General features: G+C 52.9%; 1 protein-coding gene across 1 annotated transcript in view; it reads right to left on the bottom strand.

Moving 5' to 3' along the window:
* The window catches only part of LOC137442077 (cadherin-23-like), a 242134-nt gene that overhangs the window by 212224 nt on the left and 8885 nt on the right, over positions 1-21025 (bottom strand). Inside the window, exons 2-3 of the mRNA XM_068140324.1 lie at positions 9905-9976; positions 4842-4919 (exon numbers count right to left, since the gene is read on the bottom strand). Of these exons, the coding sequence (XP_067996425.1) occupies positions 4842-4919; positions 9905-9976 (150 nt within the window). The remainder of the gene's footprint in view (positions 1-4841; positions 4920-9904; positions 9977-21025) is intronic.

Genomic DNA, 21025 nt, shown 5'->3' on the forward strand with positions numbered 1-21025 from the left:
CCTGGCTGCCCAGAGAGGCGGTAGAGGCTCCATCTCTAGGAACATGACAGATGAGGTCGTTTGGGGCTTTGAGCAACCTGATCTAGTGGAGGGTAGAGTAGGGTAGAGTAGGGTAGAGTAGGGTAGAGTAGGGTAGAGTAGGGTAGAGTAGGGTAGAGTAGGGTAGAGTAGGGTAGAGTAGGGTAGAGTAGGGTAGAGTAGGGTAGAGTAGGGTAGAGTAGGGTAGAGTAGGGTAGAGTAGGGTAGAGTAGGGTAGAGTAGGGTAGAGTAGGGTAGAGTAGGGTAGAGTAGGGTAGAGTAGGGTAGAGTAGGGTAGAGTAGGGTAGAGTAGGGTAGAGTAGGGTAGAGTAGGGTAGAGTAGGGTAGAAGAGACCTTCAAGATCATTGTGTCCAACCTATCATCCAACACCACCTAATCAACTAACCCATGGCACCAAGCACCCTATCAAGTCTCCTCCTGAACACCTCCAGTGATGGTGACTCCACCACCTCCATGTCCCTGCTGGCTGCAGGGGGGTTTGGACTGGCTGCCCTTTAGAGGGCACTTCCAGCCCAGCCCATCCTATGATTCTATCTGATTAAAACACACAGCAATACAGCTACTGGCAGCTGCTTTGGGCCCTCCTGATGCCCCACCTCCCTTGTGCCACCACAGCTCAACCACTCATCCCTTTTCTCCTCCTCTCCAGGCATCTCCCTCCTCTCCTGCAATCTCTTCCCCCATCCTCTTCCAGCGCTTTCTCCCTGCCGCAGCGCACGCCTGCCGTCCCCTCCGGCTGCCCGCGCACGTGCAAGGCTGCCTTTCCTTCTGGGTGAAAGCAGCAACCAGAGGGTCAGCCCACCTGAAAATTGCTCTCCTAGGACCTAAGTGAAACAGATGGGCATTGATGATGTTTGGGGAGAAATTAATCAGCCTGGACCGGCGGCAGCGCCAGCAGCTCCCTCGGCCCAATCTCGCCTAATGAGTTCCGAGCTCTCTGTCTTAATAGCTCCTGACAAGACTAATTTACTCATGTAAGTGATTAGAGGGGGGAATGATCTCTTAATTGTTGCTTAAGGTTCCTTTTGGCATGGCAGGCAGCGAGCAGGGACTGCTGGCTCTGGGGTGAGGTGAGGCTGTGCCCAGGGATGCTGTAGGGAGGGGAGGAGGGGGCAGCGCTGGGCTTTCACCCAGTGCCACAGCGATGAGCACTTCTCTCTTCCTTTCTGAGCTCTGGTAGCTTTTCCCAGGCAGGAGGCACAGAATCATAGAACCAACCAGCTCGGAAAAGACCTCAGAGATCATCAAGTCCAACCTATTACCTAATACCTAACACCACCTGACAACTAAACCATGGCTCCAAGTGCCACATCCAAGCCTTTTCTGAACACTTCCAGGGATGGGGACTCCACCACCTCCCTGGGCAGCACATTCCAATGGCCAATCTCTCTTTCTAGGAAGAACTTCTTCCTAACCTTCAGCCTAAACCTCCCCTGGTGCAGCTTGAGACTGTGTCCTCTTGTTCTGGTGCTGGTTGCCTGGGAGAAGAGACCAACCCCCACCTGGCTACAACCTTCCTTCAGGGAGTTGTAGAGAGCAAGAAGGTCTCCCCTGAGCCTCCTCTTCTCCAGGCTAAGCAAGCCCAGCATCACACCCTGCTCTGCTACTCACTCAGGATTTAAGGCAGGTGTTTCCAGGTGACACCTTTTGGGTTTGGTTTGATTTTTAATTAACAAGCCTTACCCAGAAGGCACCTACCAAACCCAGCAGAACCACAGAATGACAGGGGTTGGAAGAGACCTCTGGAGATGATCATCCAGTCCAACCCCCCTGCCAAAGCAGGGACACCCACAGCAGCTTGCCCAGGATCACAATGGCCAGCTGGGGTTGGAATCCCTCCAGAGAAGGAGGCTCCATCAACCTCCCTGGGCAGCCTGCTCCAGGGCTCCAGCACCCTCACACCAGAGAAGTTTTTCCTCATGTTCAGATGAAACCTCCTGGGTTCTGCTTTGTGGCTGTTGCCCCTTGTGCTGTCACTGAGCACCACTGAGAAGAATCTGGCTCTACCCTCTTGACCATTGCCCTTTAGCTGTTGATCAGACCCCCTCTGGGGCTGCTCTTCTCCAGGCTCAACAGTCCCAGGGCTCTCAGCCTTTCCTCCTCACAGAGATGCTCCAGGCCCCTCAGCATCTTTGTAGCCTCCACTGGACTCTCACCAGTACTTCCCTGTCTCTCTTGAACTGGGGAGCCTAGAACTGGATCCAGATGTGACCTCACTAGGGCAGAGCAGAGAAGGAGAAACCCTCCCTCGCCCTGCTGGCCATACTCATCTTATTGCACCCCAGGAGACTGCTGGATTGCTTTGACACAGGAGCAAGCAAACACAGCAATGCTGTTTGTCAACATTTTTCCAGGCTGCCATTTCCCCCTGGTGCATCCAAACCCCCCCAAATCCCAGGGTGCTGATGTACTTAAGAGTGCATTTCATTTCTGCACAGCGTAATACAAAGCTTTCCAAAAGGAAAGGAAAGGAAGGGGGAGGAAAAAAAAAATAGCAATAATGGAAAGATATAAAAATTCAACCCCCCAAAGTAATTCCAGGAACAATTTTACTTGCACAGCATCTGACTGGCAAGCAGGCTGGCAGAAATCTGCCCCCATTTTCTGCCAAAATAGGAGCTGAGTCCAATTCCCCTAAGGTATTTCAAGCTCAAGTGCTTCAAGAGCAGGGTACTCGGTGAGGAAGTGTTTCCATTATGCTCTTCCCAGCAGCTCCTGCACAGCTGTTCCCTTCCCTAGGGCTCACCCAGGGCACAGCCAGCACTAAGTGTGTTTGCAGGGACACCAGCACCTGAAGGGGCAGGGGGCATACAGCCAAGCCAAAGCAAAGCAGCCTGGTGGGATGTGACCTGGAAGGGGGAGAGTTGCTGACAGCAGCTGTGAAAAATGACATGGATGCAAGTCACTGGGCAGGGGGAGGGGGCAGGGAGGGAGGAAAGGAAAGAAAATTGCCACTAAATTACAATGGAGTCAGGTTGTTCCTTTCCTGACATTGTTCACAGCTTGTCTTCTGCAGTGCTCTGGGTAAAGGCACCTGAGAGGCACTTCTCAGTGTTATTTCCCACAGCAAACAAAACCTCAGCCTCACTACAAGACAAAAGACTGCAGGCAGCCAAGCTGCAGGCCCAACAAGCTTCCTCCTGAGGAGAAGCTCACCTGCCAGCCAGGAGCTTCCACAACACCCATCCAAACCTCACCACAAAGACACTACATCACAGTATCACAAAGGTTGCAAGAGACCTCGAGGATCATCGAGTCCAACCTATCAACACAGACCCATGACTAAACCATGGCACCAAGTGCCACATCCAATCCCCTCTTGAACACCTCCAGGGACGGTGACTCCACCAACTCCATCCTGACTGCTTGCTCTGACATTCCAGATGCAGGACACCACAGGCTGCAAAAAGGTACTCAGCACTGGTTAGGCCACACCTCGAGTCCTGTGTCCAGTTCTGGGCCCCTCAGGTTAGGAAAGATGTTGAGCTGCTGGAAGGTGTCCAGAGAAGGGCAAGAAAGCTGGGGAGGGGTCTGGAGCACAGCCCTGTGAGGAGAGGCTGAGGGAGCTGGGGTTGCTTAGCCTGGAGAAGAGGAGGCTCAGGGGAGACCTTCTTGCTGTCTGCAACTCCCTGCAGGGAGGTTGTAGCCAGGTGGGGGTTGGTCTCTTCTCCCAGGCACCCAGCACCAGAACAAGAGGACACAGTCTCAAGCTGTGCCAGGGGAGGTTTAGGCTGGATGTTAGGGAGAAATTCTTCCCAGAAAGAGTGATTGGCCATTGGGATGTGCTGCCCAGGGAGGTGGTGGAGTCACCATCCCTGGAGGTGTTTAAGAAGAGGATGGGGTGCTTGGTGCCATGGTTTAGTTGATTAGAAGGTGTTGGGTGATAGGTTGGACTCAATGACCTCAAAGTTCTTTTCCATCCTGGTTAATTCTATTCAAAGGGACACCCCTAGAATCATAGAATCAACAAGGTTGGAAGAGACCTCAAAGATCATCAAGTCCAACCTGTCACCCAACACCTCATGACTACTAAACCATGGCACCAAGTGCCACATCCAATACCCTCTTCCTAAACACCTGCAGGGATGGTGATTCCACCACGTCCCTGGGCAGCACATTCCAATGGCTAACAACTCTCTCTGGGAAGAACTTTCTCCTCACCTCCAGCCTAAACCTCCCCTGGCGCAGCTTGAGTCTGTGTCCTCTTGTTCTGGTGCTGGCTGCCTGGGAGAAGAGACCAACCCCCACCTGGCTACAACCTCCCTTCAGGTAGTTGTAGACAGCAATAGGGTCTACCCCTGCCACAAGAAAAGACAGAAGCCTCAGCTGAAAGCCCTCCTTGAGCCAAGCAGTCATTTGAAGAGACCTCTCCAGAGTGCTCAACCTTTGCCAGCTCCCAACATGACTTAGGTGGGGCAAGAGCCACGGGGTCCTCCTCGGGCTGCATGGTTGAAGGCAGCAGCTGATGCGAGAAGGGGCTTTGGGCAGCCTCCCTCCCAGCCACCCTCTGCTCCCAATCGATTCCTCCCCCATTAAAAGCCAGTCAGGAGCCCTGATTGAAGAGCAGAAGTTTAATGGACTGAGAGGCTGGAAGGAGGCCGAGAGCGACCGAGTCGATCGCTGCGGCTACTAAAACCCAACCCCCAGCTCAAACAAGAGAGGAAAATCAGCCACACCTGTCCATCAACACAAAGACACACACCACCCCCCCCACCACCCCCCTTTGCCATCATGGGGTTGCCAGCAGCAGTGCCCCCCGCCCCCCACCCCCCCCCTTGCCCACGGGTGCACCCCCACTTACCCACAGGAGTGTCCTCATTGATCAGCAGGTAGGTGTCAAAGAAGTAGTTGATGAAGTAGGGCAGACGATTGCCCTGGCCTGGGTAAAGGACAAAAGGAAGGTGTTATTGCCCTGCCAGGACTTGGGGGAGAGGCTCTGGGCACACACAGATCACATTATCACAGTATATTAGAAGTTGGAGGGACCTGCAGAGATCATCCACCCCAACCCCGCTCCCAAAGCAGCATCACCTAAGGGCAGTCAGCACAGGAATGCATCCAGGTGGGGTGTGAAAGCCTCCAGAGAAGGAGACTCCACAACCTCCCTGGGCAGCCTGCTCCAGGGCTCTGGCACCCTCACTGCAAAGAAGTTTCTCCTCATGTTGAGCTGAAACCTTCTCTGTTCCACTTTGTCTCCATTGTTCCTTGGCTTAGCACTGTGCACCACCCAAAGGAGCTTGGCCCCCTCCACTTGCCCCCCACCCCTCAGCTATTGACAAACATTGATCAGATCCCCTCTCAGCCTTCTCTTCTCTAGACTAAATGGCCCCAGGGCTCTCAGTCTCTCTCCACAGGGGAGATGCTCAAGTCCCCTAAGCATCCTCCTGGCTCTCTGTTGGACTCTCTCCAGCAGGTCTCTGTCTCTCTTGGTCTGAGGAGCCCAAGACTGGACACAGTATCCCAGATATGTTATCACCAGGGCAGAGTAGAGAGGGAGAAGAACCTCCCTAGCTCTGCTGGCCGCACTATTCTTGCTGCACCCCAGGATCCCACTGGCTCTCTCACCAGGGCACATTGCTGTCCCATGAAGAACTTGCTGTCCACCAGCACTCCAAGGTCTTTCTGGGAGAAGAGACCAACCTCCACCTGGCTACAACCTCCCTTCAGGTAGCTGTAGAGAGCAAGAAGGATTAACACTTGCTCTTTGTTCTCACGGTTGAGAGCCTTTCTCCTTGTCAGCCATCCCAGTCCCAGTGTGCCTCCCCTCTCCCACCACCTTTTCCTCTGATTGACTCTTTTTGCCTTTAATTGAATCAGAATTGTCAGGGTTGGAAGGGACCTCAAGGAGCATCCAGCTCCAACCCCCCTGCCATGGGCAGGGACACCTCACACTGCAGCAGGTTGCTCACAGCCACATCCAGCCTGGCTGCAAACACCTCCAGGCAGGAGGCTTCCACCACCTCCCTGGGCAACCTGTGCCAGGCTCTCACCACCCTCATGGGGAACAACTTCTTCCTAACCTCCAATCTGCTGCTTTGCTTCGGGCAAAGGGATAGCAAACCCTCTCCTAACCTTGTTACACTCTGCCTCCACCCTCACAGTTGGGCACACAGATGGTTTAGTGGGCATGGTGATGTTGGCTTGATGGTTGGACTCAGTGATCTCAAGAGGTGTTTTTCAGCCAGAACAATCTTATGGTTCTATGCCTTGTGCTTCAGCAGCTCACCTTAAGACAGCAAAAACCAGGCTAAATTTCACTGCTGTCTTGCCCTGGACAGAGGGAGAAGTTCCCAACAACTTTTAGGCACGGGTCCCAGCTGTGCTCCCACACAAACCTGCTCAGCACCCTTGGGAAACCTACTCAGGGGCACAGAACAACCTGAGCTCCTCCAGGGCTCCCTCTGCAACACGAGAGGGATTTTCAGCAGTGTCCTCTTTCCCGAGGCACCAGGTTTGCTCAGGCACCCCGAGAAGTGGGACAGCACTGGAGGCAGAGCACTCTTGCAAAGGCACATTTAAATCTCAGCCTCTGGAGCTAAGAAAATGAGAAGGACCCTAACAAAATGGGTTACTTGGAGCTGGTGGCATCACTGGAGGCTTCAAAGCAGGCTCACAGCTGGCTGCTGTGCTGGCAACCAGCAGGCTTTGAAGGGGGCAGATGAGGCTCAAACACCTCAAGCAAGCTCCTTCCCACTGACTTCTGCAAACCATTTCATCTCAAAACACAGTCCTGGATACCAGCAGGATACTAAACACAACTTGCAGCTTCCAAACCCAGCTGCAGCAGGTGCTGGGAAGCATTTGAACTGCTGGGCTGGGAGCCCACAGGAGCTCTATGTCAAGAGAGGAGAGCAACTGGCACCCAAGTAGCAGGGAAGCTGAAGGAGGGTCTGGAGGCAGGGCTCTGCCTGGGGCTGCAGGTCCCAGGGTGAAGAGCAAGGCTGTCACCATGCTGCCGGACAGCCAGCACCCACCAGGGCAGGAGGTGGTGGGAGGGGATCAGGGGGAAAATCTCAGAATGGTACCAAAATGCAGGGCAGCAGAGGTTTGCTGTGATGAATGGGAACCACCCCTCAAAAAACAACAAGGAGGAAAAGCTGTAACAGAAGGCACAAGCTCTAGCAGCCCTCAGCAGCCTCCCCACTCACCTCCCTGCTGGCCTGGCAGCTCCCTCAGCCCTGAGCGGTCTCCCCACTCCTCTCCCCGCTCCCCTGGCAGCTCCCTCAGCCTTGAGCGGTCTCCCCGCTCGCCTGGCAGCTCCATCAGCCTTGAGCGGTCTCCCCGCTCCCCTGGCAGCTCCCGCAGCCTTGAGCGGTCTCCCCGCTCGCCTGGCAGCTCCATCAGCTCTGAACAGCCTCCCTGCTTGCCTGGCAGCGCCCTGAGCAGTCTCTGCACTCACCTCGCAGCTCCCACAGCCCCAAGTGGCCTCACAGCTCCCTGAGCAGTCTCCCCCCTCGCCTCACAGCTCTCCCAGCCCCGAGCAGTCTCCCCCCTCGCCTCTCATCTCCCTGAGCAGTCTCCCCCCTCACCTCACAGCTCTCCCAGCCCCGAGCAGCCTCCCCACTCACCTCACAGCTCCCTGAGCAGTCTCCCCCCTCGCCTCACAGCTCTCCCAGCCCCGAGCAGTCTCCCCACTCACCTCACAGCTCCCTGAGCAGTCTCCCCCTTCGCCTCGCAGCTCCCCCAGCCCCGAGCGGTCTCCCCACTCATCCTGCAGCTCCATGAGCAGTCTCCCCCCTGGCCTCGCAGCCAAGCTCTGGAGCAGGGAGGCTTAGTGATATTGTGAAATACTGTGATATTAAACCACTTTTAGGAGGCTCAAACAGGGACAGGGGACTCCTTAGGTTGTCTTTTTAACTACCTTTTTTTTCCCCCCTGCTCCTCTTCCAGAGAAGTGACAGGGCAGTGACCTGGCAAGAATCATAGAATCAATAAGGTTGGAAAATACCTCAAAGATCATCAAGCCCAACCTGTCACCCAACACCTCATGACTAACTAAACCATGGTACCAAGTGCCACATCCAATCCCCTCTTGAACACCTCCAGGGATGGAGACTCCACCACCTCCCTGGGCAGCACATCCCAATGGCTAACAACTCTCTCTGGGAAGAATTTTCTCTGCACCTCCAGCCTAAACCTCCCCTGGCACAGCTTGAGACTGTGTCCTCTTGTTCTGGTGCTGGGTGCCTGGGAGAAGAGACCAACCCCCACCTGCCTACATCCTCCCTTCAGGGAGTTGAAAAGAGCAAAAAGGTCACCCCTGAGCTTCCTCTTCTCCAGGCTAAGCAACCCCAGCTCCCTCAGCCTCTCCTCACAGGGCTGTTCTCCAGCCTCATTGTCCTTCTCTGGACATGTTCAAGAGTCTCAATGTCCTTCTTAAACTGAGGGGCCCAGAACTGAACACAGAACTCAAGGTTTGGCCTAACCAGTGTTGAGTCCAGAGGCACAATGACTTCCCTGCTCCTGCTGGCCACACAGGCTACACTTGCTCCTATACCACAAGCAGGAGGAGATAGTCTGTACTTGTCAGTCACAGCCAGTGTCCCCTCCAGACTGCTTAATCAGGCTGCCAATCTGGGCAAGCCACCTTGAGGCTTTAGTGGGGGGGGGAAAAAACAGGGATAAACCAGCTTCTGTTCCAAAGGGCACAGTGCTATCAACTGGGCACACTCTCACTATTGTTTATCAGCAAGCACCACACAGGCACAGACCCCCCCAAACCCCCCAGCCACCCCATTGATGCACCAATCCCAATTTTCACGGGGCTTTGCTGTGTGCTCACAGTGTTTATGCACCCCTTGACGTGCCAAAAAGCAGCCCCAGAGCCACATTTGCTACACCAGAAGCTTGGTTGTCTCACCAGCTCCCACCCAAGCAGCCAGGCTGGACCTCATAAGCCCCTGGCCAGAAGCCAGTGTGCCAAGGGAAGAGCAAAAAGCATCACATTCCTGGGGTTAAAGCACAGTGATGGGAGGAAAGCTCTGTCTGCCTAAACTCCTGCTCTTCCCTCCAGCTGGAATCAGAAAAGAGGTTTGGTAGCTTGGAGAGGAGTCTTTTCCCCACACAGTGCCTATTAAAGCAAGTTTGGGTGATACTTTTGCTGCTGAAGGCACAAGGAGAGCACTGCCAGTAAGACCTCTACTGTTGAGCAACTAACAGGCTTCTGGTTTCCAGCCATGCCTTTTATCCACTCCTCCTGATTCCCTTCAGGCTTTATCTGCCACATCTATCACCAGCAGCCTGACTTTAGGAACCCACATCTGGCAGCTGCTGAGGTCTCCTCACCAAGACATGCCAGGAGGAACATCCACCACCTTTGGGTTCATGAGGGCTCTTTGCTCCTCCAAGCCTCTTCCCACTCACACCAACCTCTCCCAGGAAGAGCCAGCAGGGGCTCCTCCAAGCCTCTTCCCACTCACACCACCCTCTCCCAGGAAAGGCCAGTAGATGCTGTGCAAGTGCTTTTTCTCAACTGCAAGGCAAGTGGCTGCCCAGGAGCACAATGTGCAGGTCCCCAGGAGTGCACCTGATGCAGGTGGGGGATGTGCTCCCCCACACCAGCCACATCCCCCTTGTCCCTATCACCACAGTCACGATGATCTGCCTTCAGATGTTCAGCTGGAGACCCAAAACAGAGAGCAGATGTTACCCTTGGACCTCACAAACGTGAGTCTCTCTGCCTTCAAATATTCAGTAGGAGGTCCCAAAGACAGCAGGTATTGCCCTTGTGCCCCCCAAATATGAACACAGAATTAACCAGGTTGGAAAAGACCTTTGAGATCATCGAGTCCAACCTATCACCCAACACCATCTAACCAACCCAAGCAGGGAGAGGAGGGTAGAGAGGCAAGCATGATGACTTACCCAGAGAGACCAGCTCCAGGAGCAGGAGGGGAAGCAGAAAGTTGCCAGCAGCAGCGTGACACTTCATGGTTCCTGCCAAAGGAGAAAGGCAGCAATCAAGAGCAGTGCTCAATGGGTATCACTCTGTCTGCCAAAGGCAGGTTTGGGGATGCAGCCCCCACCCCAGCTTGCACCTTAGTGCCCTGGCACCACAGGAGATCCACATTTGTGTGAATGTTTCCCTCAAGACACTTCACCCAAGAGTGCCACCACCACTTTCTTGGCTTGGGCAGCCCAAAGCATCCTCTTGGACAGCACCAAACTGAAACCAGGATTCACTTGGTGTAAGTGAGGTGGGTTGCATTTATTCCCCTCCCACACACACACACTTTCCAAAGTCTGCTTGCTTATCTTGCTTGAGGAGGGAAGCCAGGGTGACCTCTGTGGTCAGGATGGAAGCAGAAGAAGCCCCAGCTGAGACAAGCTGCTCAAGCACCAAGTGAGATGCTGAAGGTAAGAGAGGGCTGCTGCAGCCCAGGGGTGATGAAGCAACAAACTATCAGCAGTGGGATTTGAGACCTTTTGGCAGAGCTGTGTGGGAAGCTTAACACTGAATTCCTCAAGGGGCACCAGGATTTAGGAGGAACTTCTTCACTGTGAGGGTCACAAAGCACTGGAGCAGGCTGCCCAGAGAGGTTGTGGAGTCTCCTTCTCTGCAGGCTTGCAAGACCCATCTGGATGCATACCTGTGTGACCTGAGCTAGATTCTATGGTCCTGCTCTGGCAGGGGGGGTTGGACTTGATGATCTCCTGAGGTCCCTTTCCAACCCCTAACATCCTGTGAAAGCAGAGCTCCCCAAACCACCCAGGTGGCTGCAAAACTGGCACACTGCAAGGGCAACAGGAGCAGGCAGGCTTGCAAATGTGTCCTCATCCCACTCTGCCTCTCACATTTCCCCAGCTTCACATTTGATACAGCACACAACTCCTCACCACAAGGAGACAAAAGAAAGGCTAAGAGGCAGCTGCTCAGCACAGCCACATCCTCACTGCTTTTCAGACCACGCAACATGAAGAACCAAGCCCACAAAAGCTCAGCCAAGCCCCCCCTCCTTTTGCAAGGGTGTTCACACAGGCAGTGTTTTAAACCATTCCACCCTGGAGGCAAGTCGAAATCATCTCTGCTACACAACAGGAACTCCCAGGCAGCTCTCTCAGAGCCTGAAGCAGACAGGACATCTCAGTGACCCATCTGACACAACCACAGAATCACCAAGGTTGGAAGAGAGCTCAAAGATCATCAAGTCCAACCTGTCACCACAGACCTCTTGACTAGACCATGGCACCAAGTGCCACATCCTTTGAACACCTCCAGGGATGGGGACTCCACCACCTCCCTGGGCAGCACATTCCAATGGCTAACAACTCTCTCAGTGAAGAGCTTTCTCCTCACCTCTAGCCTAAAATTCCCCTGGCACAGCTTGAGACTGTGTCCTCTTGTTCTGGTGCTGCTTGCCTGGGACAAGAGGCCAACCTCTTCCTGGCTACAACCACCCTATGTGCACCTTCTCATAGAAAGTTCTTAAGCACAGGCACCTTTGTACCTGGAGAAGGGCACAGAGTGTTAGGGGTTGGAAGGGACCTCAAAAGATCATCAAACCCATCCTCCTGCCAGAGCAGGATCACCTAGAGCAGGTCACACAGGAACACAGCCAGGCAGGGTTAGAAAGCCTCCAGAGGAGACACTCATAAGGGCATCTAGCAACAGGACAAGGGGGAATGATTTTAAGCTGAGAGACAGTAGGTTTAGACTGGATATCTCTGGAGCACTCCAGAGAACCAAAGAATGGGTAGGGGCTGGAAGGGACCTATGGAGATCACAACGTCCAACCCCCTCTGCCAGAGCAGGGTCACCTGGAGCAGGTTGCACTAGGAAGGTTTGGAACCTCTCCAGAGAGGGAGACTCCACAACCTCTCTGAGTAGCCTGTTTCACTGCTCCAATGCCCTCACAGGACACAAGTTTGTCCTCATGTTGAGGTGGAACTTGCTGTGTTCCAGTTTGCATCCATTGCCCCTTGTCCCATCACGAGCACCACTGCAAAGAGCTTGGCACCCACCCTCCGGAGATTTCTAAACACTGAAAAGATTCCCACTAGGTTTTTTGGGTTGGTTTGGTTGGTTGGGTTTTGGTGGAGTTTTTTAATCATGGAATCAACCAGGTTAGAAGAGACCTCAGAGATCATCAAGTCCAACCTGTCACCCAACACCTCATGACTAACTAAACCATGGCACCAAGTGCCACATCCAATCCCCTCTTGAACATCTCTTGGGATGGTGACTCCACCACCTCCCTGGGCAGCACATTCCAATGGCCAATCTCTCTTTCTATGAAGAGCTTCTTCCTAACATCCAGCCTAAACCTCCCCTGGCACAGCTTGAGACTGTGTCCTCTTGTTCTGGTGCTGCTTGCCTGGGAGAAGAGACCAACCCCCACCTAGCTACAACCTCCCTGCAGGGAGTTGTAGACAGCAAGAAGGTCTCCCCTGAGCCTCCTCTTCTCCAGGCTAAGCAACCCCAGCTCCCTCAGCCTCTCCTCACAGGGCTGTGCTCCAGACCCCTCCCCAGCTTTCTTGCCCTTCTCTGGACACCTTCCAGCAGCTCAACATCTTTCCTAACCTGAGGGGCCCAGAACTGGACACAGGACTCAAGGTGTAGCCTAACCAGTGCTGAGTCCAGAGGCACAATGACCTCCCTGCTCCTGCTGGCCACACTGTTCCTGATGCAGGCCAGGATGCCCTTGGCCTTCTTGGCCACCTGGGCACACTGCAGGCTCATGTTCAGCCTACTATCAAATCAACCAGCACCCCCAGGTCCCTCTCTGCCTGGCTGCTCTCCAGCCACCCTGACTCCAGCCTGTAGCACTGGAAATGCCGTTAGCTTTCTTCTGAGACCCTCTCAGGCCAAGTGAGCAGGAGTGTGGTGGCTTTGTGAGTTTTTTCCCAGCTTCACAGACCATGCTTAAAAAGCAAGAGGGCAGTGGACAAAGAACAAAACATAAACACTTTAGGTGATGTAGAGATAAAAGGCAGCTGACAGCATCTCCTTCTTTCCCCCCCCCCCCCCTCCAGTGTCATGATAAATCTAAATATTGTGGATTCCCAGTCAGTCACTTCATTATGTAAGTAATTGCCTGAAATGTCATTTTGATTTTGTCTGTCTTCATTAATGCTGCAGCTCTCCACTGGTTCTTCACTGCAATATTGCAAATTCAGGGGGTGGGATCCAGAAACCTCCAGGGAGAGCTGAAAAATTGTGACTAAGAGCATGTTAAATCTGCACCTTCTCTCTGCCCTGAAAGAGGCTCTTTGTAGGGAGCCTTTGGTGCAGTTTCCAGCATAATAATGTCTCTGGGCAAGACATCTCTGGGAACTGAACTGTTGGCTCCTGGCTGCAAAAGCATTAATGTTAAACCAGAGATTTCCCAGTCCACTGGCAACCACTCCCCAGGGGCATGGGAAGCAGCTGACAGAGCCACATTAAATGGTGATGGATGGCAACTGGAGGAACCTCCACCACTGAAACACTACTCTGCAAAGGACTTCAGGCCTTGAGGGTTTAGGAACCAGCTCTGGCTGAGCAAAGCTTTCCCAGCCTACTTGCTCCAAATGCCTGGTGAGAGCACACCTGGAGTGTTGTGTCCAGATCTGGGCTCCCCCACTGCAAGAGGGACAGGGATATGCTAGAGAGAGTCCAGCAGAGGTTATGGGGATGATGAAGGGACTGGAACAGCTGTCTGCTGAGGAAAGGCTGGGAGACCTGGGGCTGTTCCATCTGGAGGAGACAAAATTTGAGAGAGCACCTTATCAATGACTCCAAACCTCTGAGGAGTGGGTGTCAAGAAAATGGAGCCAGGCTCTTTTCACTGGTGTCCTGTGACAGGACAAGGGGCAAGCAACACAAGCTGGCACACAGGAGGCTCCACCTCAGCATGAGGAGAAACTTCTTTACAATGAGGGTGTGACAGAGCTCTGGAGCAGGCTGTCCAGAGAGGTTGTGGAGTCTCCTCCTCTGGAGACTTTCAATACCTGTCTGGAGGTGTTCCTGGGTGGCCTGCCCTAGGTGATCTGCTTTGGCAGGGGGGGTTGGACTCGATCTCCAGAGGTCCCTTCCAACCCCTACCATTCTGTGATTCCATAAGATACCTCCTTCCCAAACCTCTCTCCTTCCCAGGGAGATGCTCTGGTAAGGGCCACAACCAAGCTTGGGAAATGTTTGGAGGGGAATTTGTTTTGGTGCTTTTACAGCATCACTGCAAAGATGGCACCTGCTTGACTAACCAGACAGAGCCTGGCTGCAACATGCTCCAGCCCCTGGCACACATAAATCCAAGTGGATGCCAGGCTGGATGTGGCTCTGGGCAACCTGACCTAGTGTGAGGTGTCCCTGCCCATGACAGGGGGGTTGGAACTAAATGATCCTTGAGGTCTCTTCCAACCCTAACAATTCTCCCTTGAGGTCCCTTCCAACCCCTGCTACTCTCTAAGTGAAGTCAGCTCTGAAAGCCTTCTAGCATCTCACCTGGAGATGCTCCCTCTTCTCAAGTCTGGGCCACATATTGCTCTGGAGGTGGTTAAACCTCAGCTTCCAGGCTGTGCACCTGTACTGGTTGCTTCTAAACTGCACTGCTGGGGCACTTGGGTACGACAGCAGCCACACAAAACACCCTGAATCACCTCCACCGTCAGAGCAGCAGCTTCTGCGCCTTGCCGGCAGAGATGATCTCCCATTTGAACTGCTGCTGACACCTTTAATCAATCCCCAAGCCCCCAGCTCCTCTCCCCACCCCTCATCTGGTCTTCCCTTCCCCAAACAGCACTGTGACACTTGCACCTCGAAATTTATTGTGGCTGTGTTCACTCTGTGCTGTTCTGGGAGCGTAAAGAAGAAATGAAAGCGTAAATCAAAGCAGCTCCCCAACAGCTTCCAGCTGAAGAATCTGCACAAGCCTTCCTCAGGCTGGAGGACCTCCAGAGGTCCCTTCCAAACCCTGCTACTCTAGGATACCCCAAAAACCCCCTCTCAAAAACCTCTCCCCTCAAAGAGGGCAGCCCTGAAGCCAGCAGTGCTCACCTGCAGCGTTTGCTCCTTCAAGAGCAGAGTGGAAATCGCTGAGATGCTACCAGGATCACATTGTGCCCATAACATCCAGCCAGCTGCTGGATAAAACCTTTCCTCTCAGCACAGCATCCATGCCCACTGCCCCCAAGACCTTCTAGAAAGTCATAGAACTGTTTCAGCTGGAAAAGACTTCCGAGGTCTTTGAGTTCAACCTTCAACCTCAGACCACCAAGGCCTATAGGATCATAGAACTGCTTCAGCTGGAAAAGACCTCCAAGGTCTTCGAGTCCAACCTTCAACCTCAGACCACCAAGGCCTATAGGATCATAGAACTGCTTCAGCTGGAAAAGACCTCCAAGGTCTTTGAGTCCAACCTTCAACCTCAGGCCACCAGGGCCTACAGACTCATAGAATTGTTTCAGCTGGAAAAGACCTCCAAGGTCTTTGAGTCCAACCTTCAACCTCAGGCCACCAGGGCCTTTAGGATCATAGAATTGTTTCAGCTGGAAAAGACCTCCAAGGTCTTTGAGTCCAACCTTCAACCTCAGGCCACCAGGGCCTACAGACTCATAGAATTGTTTCAGCTGGGAAAGACCTCCAAGGTCTTCGAGTCCAACCTTCAACCTCAGACCACCAGGGCCATTAAAATGTGTCCTGAAGTGCCATGCCCACATGTTTCTTCAACACCTCCAGGGACAGTGATCCCTCCACCTCCATGGGCAACCTATTCATGATGTCAGCCAACTTGGAAGAGTGGCTAGGAGATTCATAGAAAGGTTTGGGTTGGAAGGGACCTTGAAGATCATCTAGTTCCAACCCCCCTCCCTGATACAGGCAGGGACACCTCCCACTAGCCCAGCTTGCTGAATGCCTCACCCAACCTGGCCTTGAACACCTCCAGGGTGGGGCATCCATGACCTCCCTGGGTAACTTGTTCCAGTGTCACACAGCTCTCACTGTAAAGAATTTCTCCCCAATCTCCAGTCTGAACCTGTCCTCTTCTAGCTGAAAGCCATTGCCTCTTCTCCTGTCACTGCCAGCCTTTGTAAAAAGTCCCTGCCCAGCTTTCTTGGAGTTCCCTTGAGGTACTGGATGCTCCAACAAGGGCCACCACCACATGTGCATCAGAGGAACACAATAGAACAGACCAGGGTGGAAGAGACCTTTGAGATCATCAAGTCCAACCTATCACCCAACACCATCTAATCAACTAAACCATGGCACCAAGCACTCCATCCAGGCTCTTCCTAAACACCTCCAGGGATGGGGACTCCACAACCTCCCTGGGCAGCACATTCCAATGGCAAATCAAATCACCCACACAGTCCTTCTCAAAGCAAGAGGTGGAATAGGTGGTCCAGGGAGATTGTGAATCTCTCCTCTTTGGGAGTGTTCAGTGCCAGGTTGGACAAAGCCTTGAAGCAAGCAAATCTAGTCATCAAGAGGCCTCCCTGCCCATGGCAAGGAGGCTGCAGCAGATGCTCTCTGAGCTCCCTTTTAAGCTAAACCATTCTTTGATTCAAGAGGGGAAAATGGGAAATGGTTTGAAGCTGAGGGAGAGTAGCTTTAGACTGGATCTTAAGAAGAAGTTCTTCACTATGAGGGGGATGAGACTCTGGAACAGGTTGCCCGGGGAGGCTGTGAATCCCTCCTCTCTGGGAGTGTTCAGTGCCAGGTTGGATAAAGCCTTGAAGCAAGCAAATCTAGTCATCAAGAGGCCTCCCTGCCCATGGCAAGGAGGTTGCAGTAGATGCTCTCTGAGCTCCTTCCCAAGCTTTGATTCAAGAGGGAAAAATGGGAAATGGTTTGAAGCTGAGGGAGAGTAGCTTTAGACTGGATCTTAAGAAGTTCTTCACTGTGAGGGTGTTGAGATCATCAAGTCCAACCTATCACCCAACACCATCTAATCAACTAAACCATGGCACCAAGCACCCCAGCCAGGCTCTTCCTAAACACCTCCAGTGATGGTGACTCCACCACCTCCCTGGGCAGCACATTCCAATGGCCAATGAAGTCACCCACACAATCCTTCTCAAAGCAAGAGGTGGAATAGGTTGCCCAGGGAGGCTGTGAGTCCCTCCTCTCTGGGAGTGTTCGTGCCAGGTTGGATGAAGTCTTGAGCAAGCAAATCTAGTCAAGAGGTGTCCCTGCCCACAGCAGCGAGGCTGCAGTAGATGCTCTCTGAGCTCCCTTTCGAGCTAAACCATTCTTTGATCCAAGAGAAAAATAGAAGCAAAATGGGAAATGGTTTGAAGCTGAGGGAGAGTAGCTTTAGACTAGATCTTAAGAAGTTCTTCACTATGAGGGTGTTGAGATCACCAAGTCCAACCTATCACCCAACACCATCTAATCAACTAAACCATGGCACCAAGCACCCCATCCAGGCTCTTCCTAAACACCTCCAGGGATGGGGACTCCACCACCTCCCTGGCAGCCCATTCCAATGGCCAATCAAATCACCCACACAATCTTCCTCAATGCAATAAGCAGAACAGGTTGCCCAGGGAGGTTGTGAATCTCTCCTCCCTTGGAGTGTTCAGTGCCAGGTTGGACAAAGCTTTGAAGCAAGCAAATCTAGTCATCAAGAGGCCTCCCTGCCCATGGCAAGGAGGCTGCAGCAGATGCTCTCTGAGCTCCTTCCCAACCTTTGATTCAAGAGGGAAAAATAGGAAATGGTTTGCAGCTGAGGGAGAGTAGCTTTAGACTGGATCTTAAGAAGAAGTTCTTCACTGTGAGGGTGATGAGACTCTGGAATAGGTTGCCCAGGGAGGCTGTGAATCCCTCCTCTCTGGGAGTGTTCAGTGCCAGGTTGGACAAAGCCTTGAAGCAAGCAAATCTAGTCATCAAGAGGCCTCCCTGCCCATGGCAAGGAGGTTGCAGTAGATGCTCTCTGAGCTTCTTCCCAAGCTTTGATTCAAGAGGGAAAAATGGGAAGTGGTTTGAAGCTGAGGGAGAGTAGCTTTAGACTGGATCTTAAGAAGTTCTTCACTATGAGGGTGTTGAGATCATCAAGTCCAACCTATCACCTAACACCATCTAATCAACTAAACCATGGCACCAAGCACCCCATCCAGGCTCTTCCTAACCACCTCCAGCGATGGTGACTCCACCACCTCCCTGGGCAGCATGTTCTCTCTGAGCTCCCTTCCAAGCTAAACCATTCTTTGGCCCAAGAGGAAAAAATAGAAGCAAAAAGATTAACTTTCCTTTCCTCTCTCTCCCCTTTCCTTCCCCTCCCTTCCCCCCTCCCAATATTGGCTCCACACAAACCATAAATTCCTTTACAAAAAATAAAATAACAAATTGCCCAATGGAGTAATCAGAAGCAAATTGATATTGATAAATAAGCTTTTGCCTCCCCTGCAGTAGGTGGTTTATTTTAATCTAATGAGTTTTATGTTTTCCTCAGCTTTCAGAGGCCGTGATGAAGAGCTGCCCGCCCCGGATCCACGGAGCACTCGGAAAGATTGTAATTTTATGGCTCATTTTGTCAGGACTCTTGAAAATGAGATTTGTTCCCAGTAAAAAAAAAGAATTTTTGTCCCCCCCCCCCACCTTGATTTTTTATTATTATTATTATTCCTTCCCCCCCCCCCCCCTTCTTTCCTGCAGTGAAAGGAAATAATAATAACATATTCCTTTGTTAAATAAGTCCAGGGCAGCGTTATTTGTGGGGTGGTAGGGGAAGGATGGAAGGGAATAGGGAGCCTGGTTGTTGCAACCCATGGAGTAGGATCACAGAATCACTTAGGTTGGAAAGGACCTCGAGGATCATCGAGTCCAACCTATCAACACAGACCCCATGCCTAGACCATGGCACCAAGTGCCACGTCCAATCTCCCCTTGAACGCCTCCAGGGTCGATGACTCAACCACCTCCCTGGGCAACCCATTCCAATGCCGAATGACTCGCTCGGTGAAGAACTTCCTCCTCACCTCGAGTCTGAACCTCCCCTGGCACAGCTTGAGACTGTGTCCCCTTGTTCAGGTGCTGGCTGCCTGGGAGAAGAGGCCAACCCCTTCTTGGCTACAACCACCTTTCAGGTAGTTGTGGAGGGCAATGAAGGATGGAAGAAGGGAGTAGGATGGAGCACCTGGAGCACCTCTCCTATGAGGACAGACTGAAGGAGTTGGGGCTGTTCAGTCTGCAGAAGAGAAGGCTCCCAGGTGACCTCATTGTGGCCTTCCAGTATCTGAAGGGGGCTACAAGAAGGCTGGGGAGGGACTGCTCAGGATCTCAGGTAGTGATAGGACTAGGGGGAATGGAATGAAGCTGGAGGTGGGGAGATTCAGGCTGGAGGTGAGGAGGAGGTTCTCCACCATGAGAGTGGTGAAGCCCTGGAATGTGTTGTCCAGGGAGGTGGTTGAGGCCCTGTCCCTGGAGGTGTTTAAGAGCAGGCTGGATAAGGCTCTGGCCAGCCTGATCTAGTGTGGGGTGTCCCTGCCCATGGCAGGGGGGTTGGAACTGGATGATCCTTGTGGTCCCTTCCAACCCTGACTGATACTACGATTCTAAATGAAGTGGAATAAACCAGGTTGGAAAAGACCTTTGAGATCACCAAGTCCAACCTATCACCCAACACCATCTAATCAACTAAACCATGGCACCAAGCACCCCAGCCAGGCTCCTCCTAAACACCTCCAGGGACGGTGACTCCACCACCTCCCTGGGCAGCACACTCCAATGGCCAATCTCTCTTGCTGGGAACAACTTCTTCCTAACCTCCAGCCTAAACCTCCCCTGGTGCAGCTTGAGACTGTGTCCATCTCTCTAAGCCCCAACACTATTTTTGCATGGGAGATGGTCTTTTTCTCCCCTTCCTTCATCCCCAAAGCCAGGCTGAGGTTGAAGATTGGGGGGGGGGGATAGATCAATGGAATGGTTTGGGTGGGAAGCGACCTTAAAGATCATCTAGTTTCAAATCCCCTGCCACAAGCAGGGGCACCTTCCACTAGAGCAGGTTGCTTAAGGTCCTGCCCAGCCTGGCCTTGAACACTTCCAGGGAGGAGGCATCCACAACCTCCCTGGGCAACCTCTTCCAGTGTCTCACCACCCTCACTGGAAATAATTCCTTCCTCACCTCCAGCCTAAGTCTGCCCTCCTCCAGTTTCAGTCCTTTGCTTCTTGTCCTATCACTCCAGGCCTTCATAAACAGTCCCTACTCAGCTTTCTTGTAACCCCCTTCAGGTACCTGAAGGCTGCTATTTCATCTCTTCAGATCTTTCTCTCCTCCCATCCCTACCTCTCCCAGCCTGGCCCCAGAGGGGAGCTTCTCCAGCCCTCTGATCCCCTTCATGGCTTCCTCTGGACCTGCTCCCACAGCTCGATGTTTTCTCCTACCCAGCCCAGGAGGTGGCCACAAAGCCAAAGGCAAGTCCCAGCTGCCCTGCTAGTATCAAAACCTTCCTTCCCACAGAGATAAAGCTGGGGCTGTTACTTACTAACAACCAGTACCACCACGGCTTCCCTCCCTTCCAGCAGTTTACTCCCACGGCTGAGCAAGGACAGGAGTGGAAACATGTTGCTGGGGCAGGGAAGGGTTTGCTTTCCCATGGGAAACAAGACAACATCAACACTTTGTTTAACAGCCTAAGAACCAGAAGAAAGTGTGAAGTTCTCAGGCTGTGCAGGAAAACTCTGGGTTGGAAGTGAAGTTAGTTCTCCAAGCTGCTGCAGCTGACATAAAATAGCCACAACAGAAAGTTAGGGGCCAGAAGGAACCGCCAGAGACCAACCCCACCTGCCAAAGGAGGACCACCCAGGGCAGGTCACACAGGAATCACAGAATCAATAAGGTTGGAAGAGACCTCAGAGATCATCAAGTCCAACCTGCCACCCAACACCTCATGACTAGACCATGACACCAAGTGCCACATCCAATCCCCTCTTGAACACCTCCAGGGATGATGACTCCACCACCTCCCTGGGCAGCACATTCCAATGGCTAACAACTCTCTCTGGGAAGAACTTTCTCCTCACCTCTAGCCTAAACTTCCCCTGGCACAGCTTGAGACTGTGTCCTC

Source organism: Melanerpes formicivorus, unplaced genomic scaffold (genome assembly GCF_026170545.1).
Source record: "Melanerpes formicivorus ecotype bairdi unplaced genomic scaffold, bMelFor1.0.p_v2 SCAF_6, whole genome shotgun sequence".
Taxonomy (NCBI): Eukaryota; Metazoa; Chordata; class Aves; order Piciformes; family Picidae; genus Melanerpes; species Melanerpes formicivorus.